The 20,654-nt window shown below is 43.7% G+C and overlaps 1 protein-coding gene across 3 annotated transcripts in view; it reads right to left on the bottom strand.

Moving 5' to 3' along the window:
- RPAP2 (RNA polymerase II associated protein 2) overlaps positions 1 to 20,654 on the bottom strand; it is a 1,184,138-nt gene that overhangs the window by 632,897 nt on the left and 530,587 nt on the right. For all 3 annotated transcript variants that reach the window (XM_069641788.1, XM_069641789.1, XM_069641790.1), the window contains one exon: positions 18,752 to 18,832. In XM_069641788.1, coding sequence (XP_069497889.1) covers positions 18,752 to 18,832 — 81 coding nt within the window. The remainder of the gene's footprint in view (positions 1 to 18,751; positions 18,833 to 20,654) is intronic.

Below are 20,654 nucleotides of genomic sequence, written 5' to 3'. Positions count from 1 at the left end.
GGGAGAGAGAATACAGATGTCTTATAAGCCCCTGAGGAAAGGAACCACCTTGCAGCCTACAGGGGTGAGAGAATCCAAAAGGGGAACACCAATGGTAGTTATCCACCTAACCAAGATAGTAAATAACTAAAGTGCAAAGTGACTGTGCAAAAAGATGCCTATGACCTATACAAATCAAAATACACACCATTTACTAAAATTAACAGGGGAGAAGAAGACTTTGCAGCCCCAGAAACAAGTTAGAATGACGTCAGGGGAACAGCTGACGGTGTCACTACAAAAGGAGCAGCCTATAAAATTGAGCAACACAAAGTAGTATGAGAACAATAAAAACGATAACTATCAAAAAATTTAAAAATATACAAAGACACTGTTACAAAAATCACACGCATGGCAAGAATAAAATTTGACCAGTATTAAAAAACATTCAAAGAAAATTTGGTTAATTAATTTAGGTGCAAACCAGTAGGGTCCAAAAAAGCAATTCCAGATATCCACCCAGTTTGGGAACGCCCGGTAGCTTGAGGAGCGGCCTTAGTCCGACACTCCCCCCCAACCAAGTGGCTTTTATATAAAAAGATTTGCTGATTTGCTTACTTCTGTACCTATCTGCTTACATACAGTTTGTCCATTCACGGGTTAATGGGCACTGTTGCAGGCACTAGTGAGTTGACACGCCACAACACGCCCAACAGCCTAACAGCACTGCGCCCTTGTCTCCACTGCGGGCTTAAAGCCACAAGGGCTCCAACGAGTGCTTTTAACCCAGTGTTTCCGGGGTGGGCGTGGCCTTGCGGTGAGGGCCGCTTTCAAGTAATGTAGGCACCGGCAACTTGAAACAACTTCAGCGTTTAAGGTGAGTGCTAGTATTTAGAACAGCAAAAAGCACTTGGGAGGCTCCAGCCAGTGCTTTTAACCCCGTGCTTCCGGGGTGTGCGTGGCCTTACGGCGAGGTTCGCTTTCAAGTAATTTAGGCACCGGCAACTTGAAACAACTTCAGCGTTTAAGGTGAACGCTAGTATTTAGAACAGCAAAAAGCCTTTGCATTTGCATTTGTTTTGTATGTTATTTTGGGTTTCATATTGTACGATCCTAACTAGGAACCACCTGTGGTGGGGCGGAAGAAGGAGTCAGACATTCTGTACTCTCGTTAATAAAACAAAATATAAGAATAATGCCCATCTCTCCCTATTACTAAAGGGAATCCCCTGACTATCTAAAGGAACTAAAGGTGCTTGTCAGATGTAAGGAAGTAAATATGTCCTCTGTCCAAACTAACTATCTGACCCTACCAGTAAATATAACTTAAGTAAATAGGCCAAGAGAACTCCTCTTCTTCCCCTGGTCTTCTCTTCTTCTTGGATAGTCTTTTTATATATAAAGGTATTTTTTTGGTTCATATACTTCTTAGCGTAATCCCTTTGGATAGACTTTCCTATCAACTCTTGTAGTTTTTCAAAATTATGCTTGTTTCTTGTGACCCTAGCTTTAAAGTACTTTTCCTTCCAATAGTTCCTCAAGCTCTTGTTATCACATTTATCTTCTTCCCAATCTCTTTGCTTGGGCTTTCCTAAATTGTGTTTACCTTGATTCCTTTTTTGGCTTTCTTTTCCAAGATTTATCTCTCTTGAGGCTGTCTGCTCTGTTATCCTGTTCACTAGCAAGCTTTTTCTCATCTTTCTCATTATGTGTTTATGGATTTTATTTTCTCCACGCTTCAACTCTGCAGAAGGTGGTCGCTCTTCCTTCCAGGGTTTTAGTTCCCAGTCTGTGTTGTTTCCCCGCCTATGTTAATTAAATCTCTTTAGCAAATTGGTCACATTCCTTGTAAACTACTTTATTTGAGGCTATCTCATCCCCAGGCCGCGGATGAGTCTCTCTCTTCAAGAGAAGCCGGTCTTCCCCTACCGGTAAGTTTGTTATTTATTTTCTTGGATTTTTTCAGTTCCAATCATTCCATTTTATACTCGTTCTCGTCCTCAGGAGTGGGAGGAGTTTCCCTGTACCTTTCATTGTGCGGGGAAGGTTTGCAGGGCTCGGCTCACGCTCGGGTACTGCTTCTCTCTCTTCTTGCTGCTCAGGTTCCCATTCTTGGTTCCTAGTCGAGTGCCTGCCTTCCACAGATGCTGGGGATTGGATGCCATGCAGGCTTCCCGTCTCAGTAGTCTTAACGCTATTCCTCGGATACAGTGGTGTGGCACAAAATGTGGGGGCCCCCTGTGAGCCACCCGAAGCTCGGCTACAAATCGCGGGTTGCACCACACTCTGGGCCGATCTAGACTACCAAAGCTCACGCAATACACAATCATGCACACTGCACTAGGAGAAAGATATAAATAAGTGTTTTAATGCATTATACAACACACTTTTTGAGAAAAGTTGGCTAAAAAGCCAGAGCGTTTGCAATTGTTTTGTAGGGTAAAATCAATCCAAAACTCCAATACATGCAAGTCACCATTCCCACTATGAAGCACAAACTCAGTGTTTTAGAAAGGAAACAAACGATTTGCTCTACCATATTAAACATCCTCAAACTGTATTTAAACAGTAAAGAAACATAGCATGTGTCTGGCAAAAACAAGCATTTAGGGTTCCAACAACTTTACCTTCATACATTACACAACAAAGATTATGTAATCCTTTTCATTTACTTAATATAGATAACAAGAACATGTTGTGTCTCCTGGATTGGAAATATTGCTTGAGTCAAGTCTAAAGTGTCAGGTATCAGAGTTGAATAATTTATGATCCATGGATCAAAATGGGATTTGTTTAGGAATTATAATTATTTTATTCCTAATTGAAGAGAGGTTTCTAAGCCTATAATCGACTTTCAAATTGAGAGATCGTTATTACTGCGCTGGATTCTGGAGTCAATGTAACCGAGAGATGTAAAGAATACCTGAATGTTCTAATCTTTATATGGATATACCTGTAAATCATTGGAAAATGATAAATTTTATTGGACATCATTTGTTATTGCATGTATGAAAATCAATGCAAATTTTGATGAGGGGGAAGGGTTGGCAATTTACCAACCGTGACAAGATTTGAGCAGGGGCCCGAGAATAAAAACCTCTACCACCTCCCACAGCAGCAGTTCGCCTGCATCGCTGCACACATTGAATCCTCATGCAGGCAGAAATGCTGGAATCAGATGCTGCACCTGCAAAAAAAAACAGCGGAATTCACAGGGCTTTATGTTACTGTTGCCTATCAGGTACATGGTGGGCAGCATTAACAGTTTTTTCCAGAGGGGGTTAAAGTAGGCAGAGAACCCCAGGACTGGCAGGATTTCTGTTCCTTACATGCCATCCAAAAACAACCAAATTGAGCAGAGGGGAACACAACATGCATTTGTTAGCGGTTGGAGTCCTCGTTTTGCTAGTAACATTTCCATTTCTTTTTTGAAAATAAGACCTGTGTAATGCTTTCACTGTGAAATGCAAATCGCACAAATGAAACGTTCAACATAATGTGGTTGTGAGAAATTCAACTCCTTCACTCTATCCCAAGGTTAGACAGGGACTCTACAACTCAGAAAATAGTGATCTACCTGAGCAGTGCGCTATGTGGAGGCAACACAGGGTGGGAGCTGCAGAGCCCCCTTCAAGCCTATAGCCATGCCGGAACTGAAAGATGTGACCTCTGAACCTGAACAGTACAGGACTAAGCCTTTTCTCGATGGGGAAAGCCCAGTCCCTCATGCCTGTATGGGAGTTGAAGGAGAGATTATCTCAGCTGGAGGCCCTATAGGTTTTGGCAAAGATTGTGATAGTTTGCCTCGAAGGAACCCAAAGACGCAAAGAAAGAAGTAGAGGGCTGAAACTGAATTCATTTTGTGGGCCGAACAAGCATGCCGCAGTACCCCACATGAGAGGGGAGGGGGGTCCCCTCAGCGAGAAATGAGAACACCCAAACGCAGGAAGAGAAGAACAAAGTAATCAATGTTGCTGACTGAGCTCACTGATCTCTGTTTAAACATCAGGAAAGCAAGAGATGTCATAAAGAACATTCTGACTCCCTGAGATAGTTCAAGGGTTTTTATTGAAAGTTTTGGGAGGGTGCTAAGAGCCATCCCTCGCTCTCTCTCCTAGAACTAGCAGTTTCCTTCCCAGGCCTGGCGTCCTCACTCCCCAGGTTAGTAAATAGAACATATTTATCCCTTAGCAGTGATCGAAGTTTACACAAAGAAGTAGTGGAACTATGATCCCTGCTTGTTTGCCCCGGTCTCCACAATCCCCATTGCTGCGCCGCCTCCCACACACAACCCAAACCCCCAAACAAACACACTTGTTATTTAAGGGAATGTTCAGTGCAGTGTACTGAAGTGCAAGCTTCAACTTCTTCCTACACTTATTTTAAAACTAAAACGTTCCAAAAACGGTTTCTTTTAAAAATAAAAGTATAGGAACAGTGAAACTTAAAAATAAAAAGTATAGGGGCACTGCTCCCGATTGCTCCCGCCCACTTCGACCTCTGCCCCTAAGGTCTAATTTCGGGCTCACTGTCAGTGAGGGCTTAAAGGCAAGCGCCTTACATTTCTAATCTCCCCCTCGAACTTCCTAGGCTGGACCTACACTATTGTTGAGTTTGTTCTAAGGGGTTGTTTGTTGTGTGTTCCAGTTCCTCGTGCACTGATCTGTCTACTTCCTTTCACACCCTGATGCTCCTCTTCGCTACTTCTCAGCGCTACTGCTCCACTTCTACTTCCAACTCCACCCACCTTCTCTCTCTTGGTTCTTCCTCCTCTGTCCCTCCGATGTCACTCTCTTTCTACAATCTGATAATACTACTCTCTCTCCTGCTACTCTCCCCTCTCCACTCCACTAATGTTCTCCACTTCTCTTCCCTCCCCACTCCACTACAACTCTCCCCTCTCCACCTATTTATTCAACCTCCTTTCCTTTCGCTCCATCAGTCACCTTCCACAAACACTCTACACTTTCTCTAACCCACCTTACATGCACACTCCCAACAGAGTAACACTTCCTCTCACCAACCCATATCTCACCTTTTCTCGAAATCGCCTCCACAATCCAATCCACCATCCTTCCTTCCATCTTCTGGTCTGCCACCTCCAGCTCCTCTTACCTCAGCCGAACAACCCTATTGCCTTTTCCCATTCTTATCATCCACCTCCTTCTTTCAGTGGACTTTTTCCACTGCCCAATATCGCTATGACATTCCCTCCTGGGAGGTGTTGCAATGGTCAAAAGGGAGCTAAGCCCCAACCCTTTATTATGCTCCACCACACTGGCTCGTACGTTCAGCGTTCGTTCGCCTCTGCCGAAGAGGTGCCGTCTTCTCCTGAACAATTTCTCAAAGTGCGGTTTAAATTGCAAGAAGCAGGAGGAAAAAGCTTCCCAGTCCTAGCAGCCAAAACTTGGAACACACTAGCAACATACATTAGACTAGAACCATCATTCAACAAATTCTGGAAAGAAGCCAAATCTTGGCTCATGATAAATGAAAACTAACCCTACGACCCTGCCATACAATTCACGCTGGTGAACTCCCACGTTACTCTAGCACTCCTGTGTAAATATCTTGATGTATATATGGGGCCTATATGACCTAATAGCCTTATGTGTAAATATGTTGACATTTATATGTGGGGTTTATATGACCTTTAATAACCATATTACCTGCTAAGTGTACAAACGTTACTCAGTAATATGACTGTAACTGTCTGTAAATAATGTAACTCCTGTACCAAGAAATGCGCCCAGTTGCCTCAGGGCTCGGAGCACTATACAAATAAATACAATACAATACCATTTTTAAATGTCCCGTGCACCAGTGTTTACACCAAACAACTAACATGCTCATTGAGCTCGACGCTCCTGTTGTTTTTCACCAATTCCTTCATCCTCCTTGTCTCAGTACTTAGGTGGTTGTAGGAGTTGGGAGTCCATTGATGCCACTTGATGCACTGCTTTTTGAGAACTTCTCTCAAGGATTCCACATGAAAGATCAGTTCCACATGAAGGGAACCAGAAGTTATGTTATGTTATGTTAAGTTAAAGGTACTTATATAGCGCACCGTCACCAACAGAATTGGTCCCCAGGCGCTCTGGGGGTTCTGTAAACGAGAAGGAGGGCGGGTAGGGTTAGTCGGGAGGAGGGGAGTGGGAGAGGTGGTGTGCTGTTGGCAACTTCAACTCGGTATTCACCGGGTGCGTGCTGGGCTTGGTGCAAGTATCGGATCGGGTGAGACCTCGTATTTGTTTATTTATATTGCGCAACCTGTCCAAGGGCATCAGGGCGCATGTTTGGAAAGGTAGTTACAAGAAAGTGTTACATAGGAGGGTACAGTTTACAAGTATTTATATATATACATAAATTTACAATGAGAGTGTTACATAGGAGGATACAATTTACAATTATATATACATACATTTTACAGTGAAAGTGGAGCATGTTGTGAAACCCTCCACAAGGTGTCCGAACGACCAGTATATACGTTGAGTGGCCGGTTAGCAGAATAGGAGCAGCAAGAGTTACATAGAGGAGGCCAGTGCATCATCCTGTTTGTGAAGCCACCGTTTGGTTCTGTTTTTGAAGGATTGGAGGGATGGAACATTCCTGAGATCATTGGGTAGAGAGTTCCAGAGCTTCGCCACAAGGACTGGGAAGCTCGAGCCTCTGGCTGTCTGAAGCTTGAAGCTGGGAATGATTAGTGTGTGCGCCTGCGCAGATCTCAAAGATCTGGAAGCTGTGTGTTGAGTGAAGCGCGCAGACAAGTAGGCAGGTGCCGCATTGTTCTGTGCTTTGTGGCTTAGAACAAGTGCTTTGAGGGCGATGCGCAGTGTAATGGGAAGCCAATGCAAGTTGCGCCTGGTAGATGAGATGTGGGCACACTTGGGTATGTTAAGAGCAGCCCTAATGGCGTTATTCTGGGTGACCTGAAGTTTATCAAGGTTTCTTTGACTCGTCCCTAGGTAAAGGGCGTTGCAGTAGTCAATTTTCAACATGATGAGGGTTCTGGCGAGGATCAGGCAGTTGTCCATTGTCAAGAAAGGGCGAAAAGCAGTGAGTTTACACGTATACGAGGATGCTGAAACTACTGAGTTGGTTTGTCTATTGAGAGAGAGAGTGGAGTTAAGGTAAATTCCAAGAGTTTTAGTGACGTTAGTGACCTTGATAACATTGCCATCAATATTGAAGGAATCGTATTTAGGGCCAAGTTTTGTGAGTTTGGACTGAGAGCCTAAAATGAGTAACTCATCGTGTGCTGTAGATGCTGTTTATGTGTTGTTGATGCAGTGTGGTAAAGTGTGTGCGGATTGCTGGGAGAGAAATGGTTGTGCGAGTTTGTGTGGGTTGAGTGTGCAGAAAATTGAGGGTTGGGTTAGTGGGGTCTGTATCCTGATTCTGGTACTTCTGGTTCCGTTTGAGCTGTATCTCTTTGGGTGGAGATGTTGCTGGTTCCTTGTCGGCCGTCTTGCTGTGGTGGTGCTGCGTGGATCCAGCTGTATCATAGTGAGTATTGTATTGAACCTTTCCTCCGGGTGTGGAGCTGGGTTGATACTATTTGTTCTCTTGTTATCTAATGTGACACGGATCAGTTGATGCTTTGAACGGTTTGGGGTCAGAGTTCTGTTGATGAGGCGTCCTAGTGCATCCGTCTTGGTAAGCCTGTGTATTCAGTCATTAGTTTCTGCCTATCATGACTATCTTTCAGTTAGTTCTTCGGTTTCCGTGGGGTGATTTCCTTAGGGCTATTGTTTGGTTGTATTTTGGGTGTGATGTCGCATTGCGCTTCCCGCTGTATCTTGATGAACATTGTCTTATGTGGGTGCTTATTCTGTTTCTCAGCCTCTGGATTGGAGCTAATGGTACAGGGTTCCTATTCCCTTGCTGTCTGCCGTGGTTAGGTCTTTTGGGAAATTACTATAGTTAGGTCATGGTCCTATTGGTGGGCCGTCCTGGTGTTTCTGTCTTCGTCTTGCTATGTATTTGGTCTTTGGTCCTATTATGGCTGTCTCTCGGTTAGTCGTTTGGTATGCCGTGGGGTATGATCCTTAGGATTTTTCCATCGATTGCTTGGTGTGGATCAAGGTCTGTCTTATCGTTCATCAATGTTTTAGTTGTGTGTGTGGCCCTGTGGCCAGTCTTTCCAGTTATGACATGAAGAGCCACGTTTTGAGTAGTTTCCTGAATAGTAGGTGGTTTCTTGTGTTACATATGTACTTTGGAAGGTCGTTCCAAGTTTTCGGTGCTTGGTGAGAGAAGGAAGATCCTCCGAGTTTTCTTTTGTTGTAGGGTTTCGGTTCCAGGCGGATGTCAATGCTTGATCTGAGCGTTATTGTTGGTTGATGCAGACGCAGTTTGTCTGTCAAGAACTCAGCGCCTTGGTTATGTACTGCTCTATGCGTGATGCACATTGTTTTGAATTTTATTCGTTGTTTTATTGGTAGCCTATGTAGTGTTTTCAGCGCTAGTGTGGTGTGTTCTCTTCGGGGTCGTTTCAGAAGCAGTCTGGCTGCCGCATTTTGTACGCGTTGTAGTTTTTTAAAAGTAATTCAGGCATACCCAAGTATAGGCTGTAGGCGTAGTCTACTCTGGACATGACAAGGGCGATGATGGTGGTTGTTTTGTTGGCGAATGATAGGAAAGGTAGGATCCTCTTTGCCGCTTGCAGGAGGAAGGAGCATTTTTTCAGAAGACCGTTTACTTGTGGTTCTACCGTGAGGTTGTTATCCATCGGGGGGAGGATGTGTATCAGAATATACTCTCTCCCGAGAAGGTGAAGTTCTTTAGCAGAATAAACTATCTCCCTTGAATGGGAGACTCAGTATCAGAATAACCTATCTCCCTTGATAGGGGAGATGCTGTATCAGAATAAGCTCTCGCCTTGAAGGGGGCGACACTGTATCAGAATATATTCTCTGCATGAAGCAGAGATTTTGTCGCAGAATAAACACTCCCTCTTGAGATGAGAATCTGTAACAGAATAAGCTCTCCCCCTTGAAGGATAGAATCTCTTGAAGAATATACACTCCCACTTGAAGACTAGACTCTGTATCAGAATAAACTCACCCCCTTGGTGGGGGAGACTCTGTATCGGAATACACTCTCCTCTGTGAAAGGTGAACTCTGTAGCAGAATAAAACGTCTGCCTTGATGGGGCAGACACTATCAGAATAAGCTCTCGCACTCAAAGGGGTAGACACTGAATCGGAATGAACTCTCGCCCTTGAGGGGAGTATCTGTATCAGAATATACTCTCCCCCTTGAATGCGAAGCTCTTTAGAAGTATAAACGCCCTTCCTGAAGGGGAGACTTTGGAAAAATTAACTCACACCCTTGGTGGGGGACAGTCTGTATCAGAATCAACTCTCCCCTTGAAAGGTCGTCTCTGCAGTAGAATACACGCTCCACCTTGAGTGGGAAGATTATGTAGCAGAATAAACTCTCCGCCATGATAGTCACCCTATGTAGCAGAATAAAACCTCTACCTTGATGGGGAAATGTTGTATCAGAATAAGATCTTCCCCTTGAAGAGGAGAAACTGAGCTTTTTGTTGGAGCTTTTATTCTTCAGGTCATAGATGGGAGTTTGACCTAAAGAATATTGGAAAAAGGTGTCTTCATTTTCCGTCCTGGGGGAACAACCACATGGCAATAGGCCATTAGGGTATTGGGTATCAGGGGTTCTTCATCATGGGTAAAGGGGGGGGACAACGTGCCTCATCCAATGAAGTTATGACCTCTCCCCCGTAGTTGTCTCCTTCCATGTGAGCCTCACTCATACAGCCACCACAGGGCCAGGATCAGGTAGCATCTGCCGTCCCCTGACCACATCGGAGTAGGTCACCGCCGGGAAAACAGTGATGAGTCCATCGGATCCATCACAGGATGGATTGAGCCAAAGGCTCCCTTGCTTGAGCGAAGAACAAGAGTGAGAGTGGGCATCCCTGACGAGTACCTCTTTGGAGTGCAATTGGCTCCGAACGTAAGCCATTGATCCTCAGTCTGGAAAATGGAATCTGAAAATGTGTCATTACCAACTGCAAAAAATGTGGTCCTAATCCAAAGGATTCCAGTGTGTGAACCAAATATGCCCAGTTCACGCTGTCGGGCACCTTATGCTTGTCCAGCGACAGAACTGCAAATCTACATCCCATTTGAGAGCCCTTCTGTCACATCCATCACATTTCTAATGTTATCATGAGTGCTCCAACCCATGCTAACCCCCTTTTGATCTGCAATGATCAGCTCCGGCAGCAGTGACATCATTTTCGCATAAATATTAGCATCCCCATTGAGGGAGATGGGCCGATAAGACTCGCACTCCTCCAAGTCTTTGTCCGGCTTTAATAAAAAGATTGTATCAGATTCGGCCATGGAGGGTGATAGTGAGCCACCAGCCAGAATCAAATTGAACAGCTTGGTCATGCGTGGAGCCTGCTGTATGTATACTCTTCAGGGATTGATGTTTGTGTTCGGCTTCACTTAGCTCCACCTCTGCCGCCAATGTTATTTGTTTGTGCTTCCCTGGTTCTCATGAACACTGCTACTTTAACTATAAATTCACCCCTAATAACGGCGTTTCGCCGCATCCTAATGTGTTGCCTCATTTACTATCCATTATCATTCTCTTCAAAGAACCTATCGACACTTTCTTTAATGTGGAGCATGATTCCTGTGTCTACCAGGATGAGGTTGTTAAGACCCAAGGCTTTTCTCCACGAGGGCAGGGAACCCGAGAGGTCCTGGTCTAGGACAACTGTGGCATGATCAGACAAGAACTGCTGATCAATTATTATCATAATCGTCCTAGATACCAATGTGGAGGAAATTAACCGCATATATATTCTGGAGAAGCCCCGGTGCACCAATGAGTATAATCCCTCTTCCCTCAATAGAAAAACCTCCAGGCATGGATTAAGGACATATCTGAGCTTGAATAATAATAGAAAATTCCATTTATAAGCCTGCAATGTGGCGAAAGTCTTATCCATGAGCGGGTCAAAGACACAGTTGAAATACCCACCTCACAGAACTGTCCTAACTTAGGTCTGTGAAAAAGACATCCTGATTATCATTCGGCGCATAGAGAGATACAGTGTATACGTTTGACCCCATAGAATTGCCCTAATCATCAGTATTCTACCCTCCAGGACCCTCATGCTCACTAGTTTATGAAAGGCGGTTCTCCTCACACAGAGAATAGCCACCCTTCTTTTCTTTGTCCCACTTGCTGCAAAGTATGCAAAGTATGGGATGCAAAGTATGGCACGTGGAAATGCCTATCGAGAAGCCTCGTCTCATCCCGCAGGAACAAATATGTTTCCTGAAGAAAGATGATTGACGCTTTTATTGCCTGGAGCCTCAAGGGTAGCGTTTTGCGCTTGATGGGCGAGTTGAGACCTCTAACATTGAGCGTCACCATTCTCGGACCCATGGGCTCATCCTCCATCCCATAAAACTGTAAGATTACACCTTCCCTCCTTGCCCTATCCCTAATGAAACGCACCAAACCCTGAAAAAGATTATCCAAAAACACAAGGCTAACGTAAAATAATAAGGTAAAAAACAAACTTAAAAAGGTAAAAACAGAATAAACAAAATGGCAGTGAGGAACCAGTCTTGTTAACTCCCCAACCTGCACCCGAGCAACACTGGCAATTTCCTCCAGCGCCATTTGGATTTGTAATCACGAACAACACCGGGCTCTCCCTACCATGACATATTTCTATGTGCTTACTAAAACAATTGCCTCCCCTAGGTGAGTGTTAAGTAAGTCCTTATACTTGTTCTGCCAGATTAAATCCGCCATCTTCTCAAATGTCAGGTAACTGCTTTATGACCACAGTTCAGGTGTCATTACTTGCAGATGTTTTCAATCCAGGTCATTTTCTTGGGCCCCTCGGTTGCCTCCTTTCCTTAGGCTGACCATCCTCATGCAGAACCCCCTGCTTGTCCCGCGATCGACTTTGAGCCTTTTGACTTTTTTCTATCAGTTATTCAGCCTCCACTTCCAACACTATGCTATACTATTGGCCCTCTAATGTTAAGAGAAGCTTACAGGGCTGGCCCCATCTGTATTTAATCTGATTATCTCAAAGCCATGCACTAACCATATTCACTCGCCATCTTCTTGGCCAACATTGTGTAGGAGAGATCCGGGAACAGCTGGATCATGGCCCCTCTGAACGGTACAGAATTGAGAAGCCTCTCTGCTTTCACAATGTCTTCTTTAGTTTGAAAGAAGTGGACTCTTGTTACGAAATCCTGGACCAGACCTCTGCTCTGTTGTGATGAATCTTGCAGAGTACTCACAGAAACCCAGACTAAATTCTCTTCCCATGTGGCCAGGGGAAGGCAGCCGCTCCCTGATCCTAACCCAGGGGGTGGTATCATGAGGGAGGATCACATGGGAGGAGATGGCTGTGAGGGGGAACAGATGACTCCCTTGGAGGAGATGCAGCATTCAACCTCTTATGAGGATGAAAGCCCTACAATCCAGAAATCCTAATGGCCTGCTGCTATTGAACAAGTCCCTCCCATGAAGCTGCCCAAAGAACATGCTATGAAAAGTCATCTAATCAGAGTAAAATGTGTACATTGGGAGTTCAAGAATTACATTCGATATCCCTGAATTGTCATGATTCTGTTTTGGGTAAAGGTCCTCACATCAATGGTAAATCACAAACCTCTTTTATAACATTCCCTGACTAACAATTTGCAGTTCACTAAATAGTCAAAACCTATTTAATGTCAAAGGATTCATGCCACTATGGACTACAAGGCCCATAATGCACGTGGTACTGGGACGAGGAAGAGGGACTCCGAGGAAATGAAGATCAAAGGTCCCATTGAGCATAATGAGCGATCTAGTTGTTGATGCGTGAGACACTTGAGCGAGACATTTAAATCCCACAATGAGTTGCAACTGAAGAAAGGTGTGGAAGAAGTAGCACAGGCAGTCCAAACAACCAAGATCGCTGAACGCAGAACGTCAGCTGGAGCCTGAGCAGACAGAATAGGCAGAGGGCACTGCAGAGTTCGCACAGCAGGAAGCAGTGTTTTGACCGATGGGGGAAGAAGAAGCCCAGTCGCATGGGAATCGAACTCCCAATGCGATGCAAACCTCTCCGGTGCGTGGAAGTAACGACCCCACATAGCTGTGAGAGCTCCAATGAAGAGACACGCAGACCGCTACATTCAAGCAGGAGCTGGCAGCAGAAAGCAGGAGGTCCGCCGCAGAAGCAACAGAGATGCCTCAGAAGACTGGTGTGTTGGCCTTAAATAAAGGATGACCCAGGGTGCTCCAAACAGAACACTGGTCCATGCCCAATAGATATGAATGCTGAACATATAAAGTGAAGATGCAGCAAGGGCGCAATTCCCCTTTCAAAGGATACCTATTTGGGGAAACCTGTAACCCGCATTGCCAACAGCCAAGAGGCTGTGGTCAAGAACATATAAGAAGGCAACCTGGGCGCGATCCTTTTTTGGGACACCAATTTGGGGGAACCTGTAACCCACTTTGTCAAGAACCCAGTGACTGTAAAAACCAGTGTGCAGCCTTCCTCACAAGGGATACTGGTGGGGAGAACTCTGGAACAGCTACTGTCACTGAAATTACTTGTAGTTGTAGGAGTTTATCTTCCTGGCAGTAGAGTGAACCAGGAAAGGGATCATTAGCAGTTAGGCCTGGCAGGCGAGTATAACAGGAAAGAAGAAGTTCATTTTGAAGAAATGTTGTGAAAATAAATTATTATTTGTGTTATAATATGACAAACTGTTATATCACCAAAAAAAGCTGTTGTGCTATCCTGACAAAAGTATTTCAACTGAAGAACAAGTTTGATGTGCTAAGAATTGCCTTGAACTTTAAAGAAACCAATTGCCTTGGTTTATGAACTTGTGTTCTGTGGGAGAGACATTTTTCCAAATCAAGAAGGATACTGTGAAGGATAACGGGTGTTTGGATTTTTTAACAAGAATTTGTGAAAGAGACATTTGCATCATTCAGTGGAAGGACGCAGTTGAAAGAAAAGACATTTTGTTTTGAACTGAATCAAACTTGGTTTAATCTGAACTTTGTCAAGGATATTCCTGAAATGATCCAGGGAAAGAAAGCTCAACCCTGATCACAAGGAGTACTTTCTCAACTCTTTAAGCTGGAACATTCATTCTGTTTTTTGTGAAACTAAAGATATCCATACATTCCTTGTTTGTTTTTATTGTATGTATTAGTGTGAGGGTCAGAGACTTTCTTTAGTGTAGTTTGCTAGGTAGGGACATCCTCCTTAATATAGGGAAAGATAGGTGCTTTTTGTTTTTTCTACCCCTTCTTATTTGAATAAATGGCAAACTTTGAGAAAACTGTACCTTTGTGTCCCTATCGCATTTCTGACCCCTCCCAATATCCCATGCACTCTGTCTAATATCATTGTACTGTCTTGCAGGTCTTTCAAGATCTGACAAAAGAGGGCCTGTACATATTCTTCTAAGTCCTGATCCTGAATCTGTGTTGGTAGCCCCCTCAGGTGGTTGTTATTTCGAAGTGAGCAGTTCTACGTATCTTCTTGTCTCGCGATAAGGTTTCCACTTGCTTTTATGTAATATATATAATTGGTTATTTATAACGTGCTTAAAAACCAAAGGTTTCTAAGCGCAGACCCGGGGATCGAACCTGTGTTGCTCTGCGTCATCTTGCTTCCAAGGTGAGCGTGTTGCCACCGAGCTATCCTCTTCCAGGTCTTGAATTCTCTTCGTTGTTATTGACTGGTCATTAGCTTGCTCACACAGGGCTGTTTCAATGTCATCCAAGTGCCTCTCTGTTGGCAGGATATTTTTGTCCAGCTCAGTTATGGATTCCACCAATCCCTCCACGCTGTTCTGAATATCTTCTTTGAGGTCCTCTTTCAGGAGGAGTCTTAGGTCGTCTTTTGTTTCGAAACCTGCTGATTGTTCCGGTGAGTGGACCGCATGTACCTGGCAATTCTACACTGTGCGGCTGCTTCAAGGTCATATTGTGAACTTGCAGGAGTGCCTTAATATCTCAATGTGTGGGCTTCTTGGAGGCTTTTGACATTTCTCACCCACTGTTGCCAAGGGCAGTCACAGTGTGTGGTCATGCAGAAACTCCCTCTCAGGGTATGCCACCCGTTAGCAGCCCTGTTAATCCCCCACTCCTCCGTACCTCTGGAAAAGCCAACACCCCACGCAGGAGCAACTGGTATCCCGCCGCGCAACTACCACGTGACAAGTTCAGACTCCAGAGGATTCCCCTCCGCTCTGAAGCCCGTTTCTCCACCTCATCATCCCATGCTCAGGAACTGTAAGCAGAGAGGCATATTGTGCTGGGGTTTCCACGGCTGCCCCTCCGTTCCATTCCGACACCCTGCTTGCCTCTGGCTTCTCTGCAGTGCAGCAGTCTTACGGATGGCTGTTCCCTCTCCCCACGGAGGTTCACCCGATCCATAGCACGGTCCTCTTCCTCACCCTCTGGGGGCGCCACACATTATAAAACTTGAAAGCACTATGTTTGCGCACGCACCCTTCTCCGTTTCCGTCCGCATGTCTCCTCTACAGCCACTTAACAGGCGAAGCGATGACAGACCTCAACTGGACGGGGGTTCACACCATTGCTGCTACAATTTCTGCGTGTTTCTCCTCAATTTCGACGGTGTTTAGGCATCTGGCGGGCCCAATCTTGCTACAAGCTCTCTGCAAGCGTGTCCTCATGTTCCACTGCTCAGTTATGCCCCCATTCTTATTAAATGACATCCTTCTTTCTAGTCAGCCACGGCCACAAAGAAGCATGGGCATTTCCTGGTATCAACAGTCATGGTTGTGATGAACAAAAGCAGTGAAAAGTAAAGAAACAAATTGTGTTGGGGGGGTGGAGGGGGGAACACCTGTAGTTGACTTTTCCTGCCATTCATCAGGCTCTCTGTGAGTTAACTCCAGACATTATAGAGTAGACCTTTGTAAACACAAAACTCTTCATCACTAGTTTGCTTGATTCAATTAACATCGTTTGGCTACTTGCATGATGAGGATCCACTGAGGAAATAGCCGTGGGCAGCCCACATCTAGTGCTTCTGTGCGCACTCCAAACTCCAAGAGAGATGTGGAATCAATACCCAATGGTCACCTAAGGATCATGGGATCCATAACCTTTCCATCAACAGTCCAAACAAAAAAAAATATAAAGTTCAAGTGTTGGTTTAGACAACATCCACCAAAATGTTGGCAGCTTGAATATACCAGAGTTCACTTCTGTGGGTTTTGGCAGCCAGAATAGTTGCCCAGGCCCCACAGACGGCGGCCCTGCCATCAAGAGCATGGCATGGTCAGTTACCACACTACCAGACTCCAGCTACAGCTTTTGGGCAGGACTAATGTCTGTCAGCCAAGACACTGTTTAGCAGAGGCTAAAACAAGGAGTTGCCATGTTAGTGTGTTTTGCTGGCCACATACTGTATTAATTCTTGTAAAATTTAAATTCATATAGAATCTATTTTTCATTACTACGATTGCCTATTGTGATTAATACTGAATTCTTCCCTTAATGTTATACTCAGCCTCCTGCTAAAAGGAGAACCAGTTGGTAATGTTGAGGAGCACCGTTCTGTTTTTTAGGTAATTTCCTGTTCTATAGACCTTGAAAATTAAAGGAACATTCCTCATAACCATTAGCAAAACATTAACTGACAACCACGCAAATCATCTTCATCACTCAAGGGTTGATGAAAGGATATAATGCCACTCTAGGTGTAGTATTAACATTACCTCGCCTTAGTGTGAGGGCAGAATTTATGTTTTAAGAAATCAAATGGCACCCCGCACCCACCGTGGATTGCCTTGTTGTATCACAGGCCATGCATCGCTCTTGCCCCGACTAATTCCCATGGTCTCTAAGACAAATCAATCAATTTGACTTCACTAGCACAGCAAACCTGTTCTATATCCAAGCTGGAGTGGATCTCGTAACACACTCATTTACACATTGTTGATTTTTTAACATTCCATTAATACCAATTCCAATACAAGGCTAACTGTCTGATGGTAAACACTTCTCCTTTCGCCTATTTTTGTCGAATTGTTCTACATCTGCTTTTCTCCCATTCTCCATAATATTTCCTGATAAAAAATGCACAAATAAAACATCACATTTAAGGAAAACCATAGAATGTCAGGTAAAAACTGCTTATAAGTTAAAAGTTATCAAGTGAGAAGGCTCAGTATCTATATATATAAAACACGTAGGTATGTTTCCATACTCAGCTGATGCAATTTATCAGTGTTAGGTTGCACTCTCTTGTCCAAATGGCAAAGTGCACCCACTTCAACAACAGCTACCATTTCAACATACAGAATGAGCGCGGTTCTACTCGATCACCTTCACCTACCACTATCGCAAACATTCAGAAGTTAATTCTTTCCACCCCCGCTTCTCTTCACACAGGGCACGGTGGTTCCAGTGTCAATGAACAGTTAATTACCTACTCAACGTTTCAGTCTCTAAAATGCTAAATGCTGTAAGACTAATGCCTCCTCATGAGCTAAAACTGAAATTAGGTGCTGTAATTATGCTACTACGCAATCTTATTTCATCACGGGGTCTCTGCAATGGACCAAGGTTAACAATGGCGTGTCTACAAAGACACATCAAAGAGGCTTGTGTGATCGATTTAACATAGATACTGTTCTTATACTGCACATTCCTCTCATTCCATCTAATACGTTTAGCCTTTTCAATGACTATTAATACGTCACAGGGAACTACACTCCATTCCTGGAAGCAATTAGTGGTAATTCTGATTTTTAAGAAGGGGGACAGAAGTGACCCTATAAATTACTTACCAGTATTGACCTTTAGGATATGCTAGAATGGCATATGTTACGCCGAGAACAGCTAGCAAATTTAATTTCCCTTATAATACATGACAGCCTGCAATACCAATAGGACAGCAGGTAAATAATGTTCTTGTTGAAGTCTACTTGTGACATCACTACTGACCTGTAATACGAAAATTACATCACATCACTACTGCTCTGTAATCAGCGATTATACTTCAGTTCTAACTTCACATAGCATAGAATAGGATTCCAGCTGTCATTTCAGCTCTTAATTGAAGCAGCAACAGGCTTTACAAATTAATTTCTTGTAAAATCGCTTTCTGTGACACTTTACAGCCATTACCTGATAAGGAACCGTGTATAGGAGTATGTTTATTATGTGCACTGCTGGAGTTTAACACAGAAGAGAGCAAGAATCTGAATGTTTTCCTTAAAGCACAAAATGAAAACTTTTTTAGGTGCATTTTGTTAAACTGCTAAAATAGTTTTTCTGCAACAAATTAGAAGTTGCATATTATTATTTCTTAAATCCCAAAAGATTCTTATTATATTTATTAGCATCGGGAGGATCTCTTATAATACATTAAGCAAGAGGCCAAGTATTAAATGGGAATTAAATACCCCTACCATAAATTATAAAGATCTTGCAAATCACTGAGGAGTCCTGTGACATTATAAAGGAGCTCGGCCTTTAGCCTTGCTCCTCTATTCGGTCACTGAACTCCACAGTGACTTGCAATATCTTTAAAACGTATTGTAGGGGGTACTTTTCCTGTATATTAAGCAACAACAATAAATGCATAGTATCACATGGGTTGTGACATGGTGTGGGCAACTACAAGAAGTGCATTGTCCAATTCCTTTCGATTGGTGTACTTGCACACTATGCATATTTTTACAACAAAATAATTGCTGATACTCACCTGAAAGTTTTCACAAGATTATTCAGCTGAATGCAAATATCCCCGTATGTTATATCAAGAGGAACCAGAATAACGTGTAAACTGGAGAAAGAAAAGAAACATGTTTTAATTTACTCTTTAACAAAAATATTACAATTTTACAGATATTTTATTACAACACAAAATAAATACATTAACTGAATTGACAGCAACAGTTAGAATGCTTATAATAATATGGGGTTCGTCCAACCTGTTTTACAACAGGGCTAGTGTAGAGCAAACACTGACATGCCATGTATCAATTGAAGAGTTATGTACACTTCTTTGCACGGTTTGCATCACCCTCAGGCCAAGCCTATAAGCACTCAAATGCAAGTAGTGCTATGTACAAGTTAATCACTGCAATGGTGTATGTGCTAGTTCTGCACTGATTAATGGGATGCTCCTCTCGCTGGGGAAATGAACTAGAAATCCTGATCACATCCACCCCAGACTTTGCCTTGGCTTGCACTCCACTCAGGCCTCCCTCTACAGATACTGCTTAGAAAGCACATAGACCGCTTGGCGGACTGGACAATTACAGGAAGTGGACGACACAGCAATGAGTAAAAAAAAAAAAGACCCCTACATCACCTCCCTTCCTTCCTTTTGCACATGTGAAGAATCTTTAAGTATAGTACAGAAATGGGATGCTACAGTACAATCCACTTGGTGTCATGTAAAAGGGGTTCTCTATATGTCCTGGCCCATTCAGCCTCATCCCTCATCACACACAATCTTACACAAAGAGAGGACCAGGGAGCTCCTTTATAGAGGGTGCCCCAGATGTGTGGGGCTGCAACAAAGTAAAAGACCCATGTTGGAGGCCCCCTCCAAACAGGCCAAAGGGACATGAAGATGACCCCAAAATTAATTGTATTAACCCACGGAAACCACTAGATCGAGAAAAGTAATCAGAATCCTAGATTTTCATATCCATAACTGATACGAAAGGGAGCAAAGATAGTGAAAGCCATTTGGAAATCCAATAGTAGAATTGAGGGCCTGGACAGATCGGGAGATGCAGGTACCAATTATGGACTCCTGAACTGAGCTCTTGGACACTCAGGCAACATACTGTGACGGATCAGAAGAAGGATGCAGACTCCGCAGACATCTCTATAAGGACTTCATTAAAAGCTATGGTGAAAACCAGACTCCCCCTATCGCTATGGGGTATTCCCTACCTACTTTACTAACTAAGGTGCACATGAGTCTTCTTGAAATGTCCAAAAAGAATGCGCCCACTGTCCAAAAGCTAATGCTATCTGAGCCTACCACTAAGTTGAACCAAAAAAAAGAATAAAGTCAGGCGAATGTCTCCCTTATCCTGACAGGTGCTTGTTATACTGTTCTCTTTAGTCTTTTAAACTCCAGTTCAATACATAATTTTCAAATAGTCTTTCGTGACGCCTCGTATTAGCTCATACAACTCTCTCAACAGACTCTTGCTGCTCCCTTTCTTTGATGCAATGACTTTCCTTGAATCTGGTTGGTTCCTTAGGCTAATCTTGGAAAGGTTTGCATATTCAGGCAAACTATAAGTATTTATGGGATTCTTATTTCTCTTGTCGGTATATTCCCTTCTCTCCCCTATGTATTCTGTTGCTACTTATTATTTGTGACAACTGAAGGCAAGTCCCTGCTAATGCTCACGCCAGAGTAAATACAACCCTCTAGGGAAATAGGCCAAGAGATAGCTTGCAAGGATAACAAGGTTTAATTTTCCGAATACAAAATATCAGCAATTGGCTCTGCTGCTCGAAAACGTTCTGACTCCAGAAAGATTGTTAGTGCCTTTTGAGAGGCCACAGCGTCACTGATGACATCACATACAGGGTCTGAACCCGCACAGATGATTGGCAAGGCACTATGCATGATCCTG

This window comes from Ambystoma mexicanum, chromosome 1q (assembly GCF_040938575.1).
Source record: "Ambystoma mexicanum isolate Mex_15411 chromosome 1q, UKY_AmexF1_1, whole genome shotgun sequence".
Classification (NCBI taxonomy): domain Eukaryota; kingdom Metazoa; phylum Chordata; class Amphibia; order Caudata; family Ambystomatidae; genus Ambystoma; species Ambystoma mexicanum.
The sequence above is the reverse complement of the archived record's forward strand: the minus strand, read 5'-3'. Positions and strand labels throughout refer to the sequence as shown.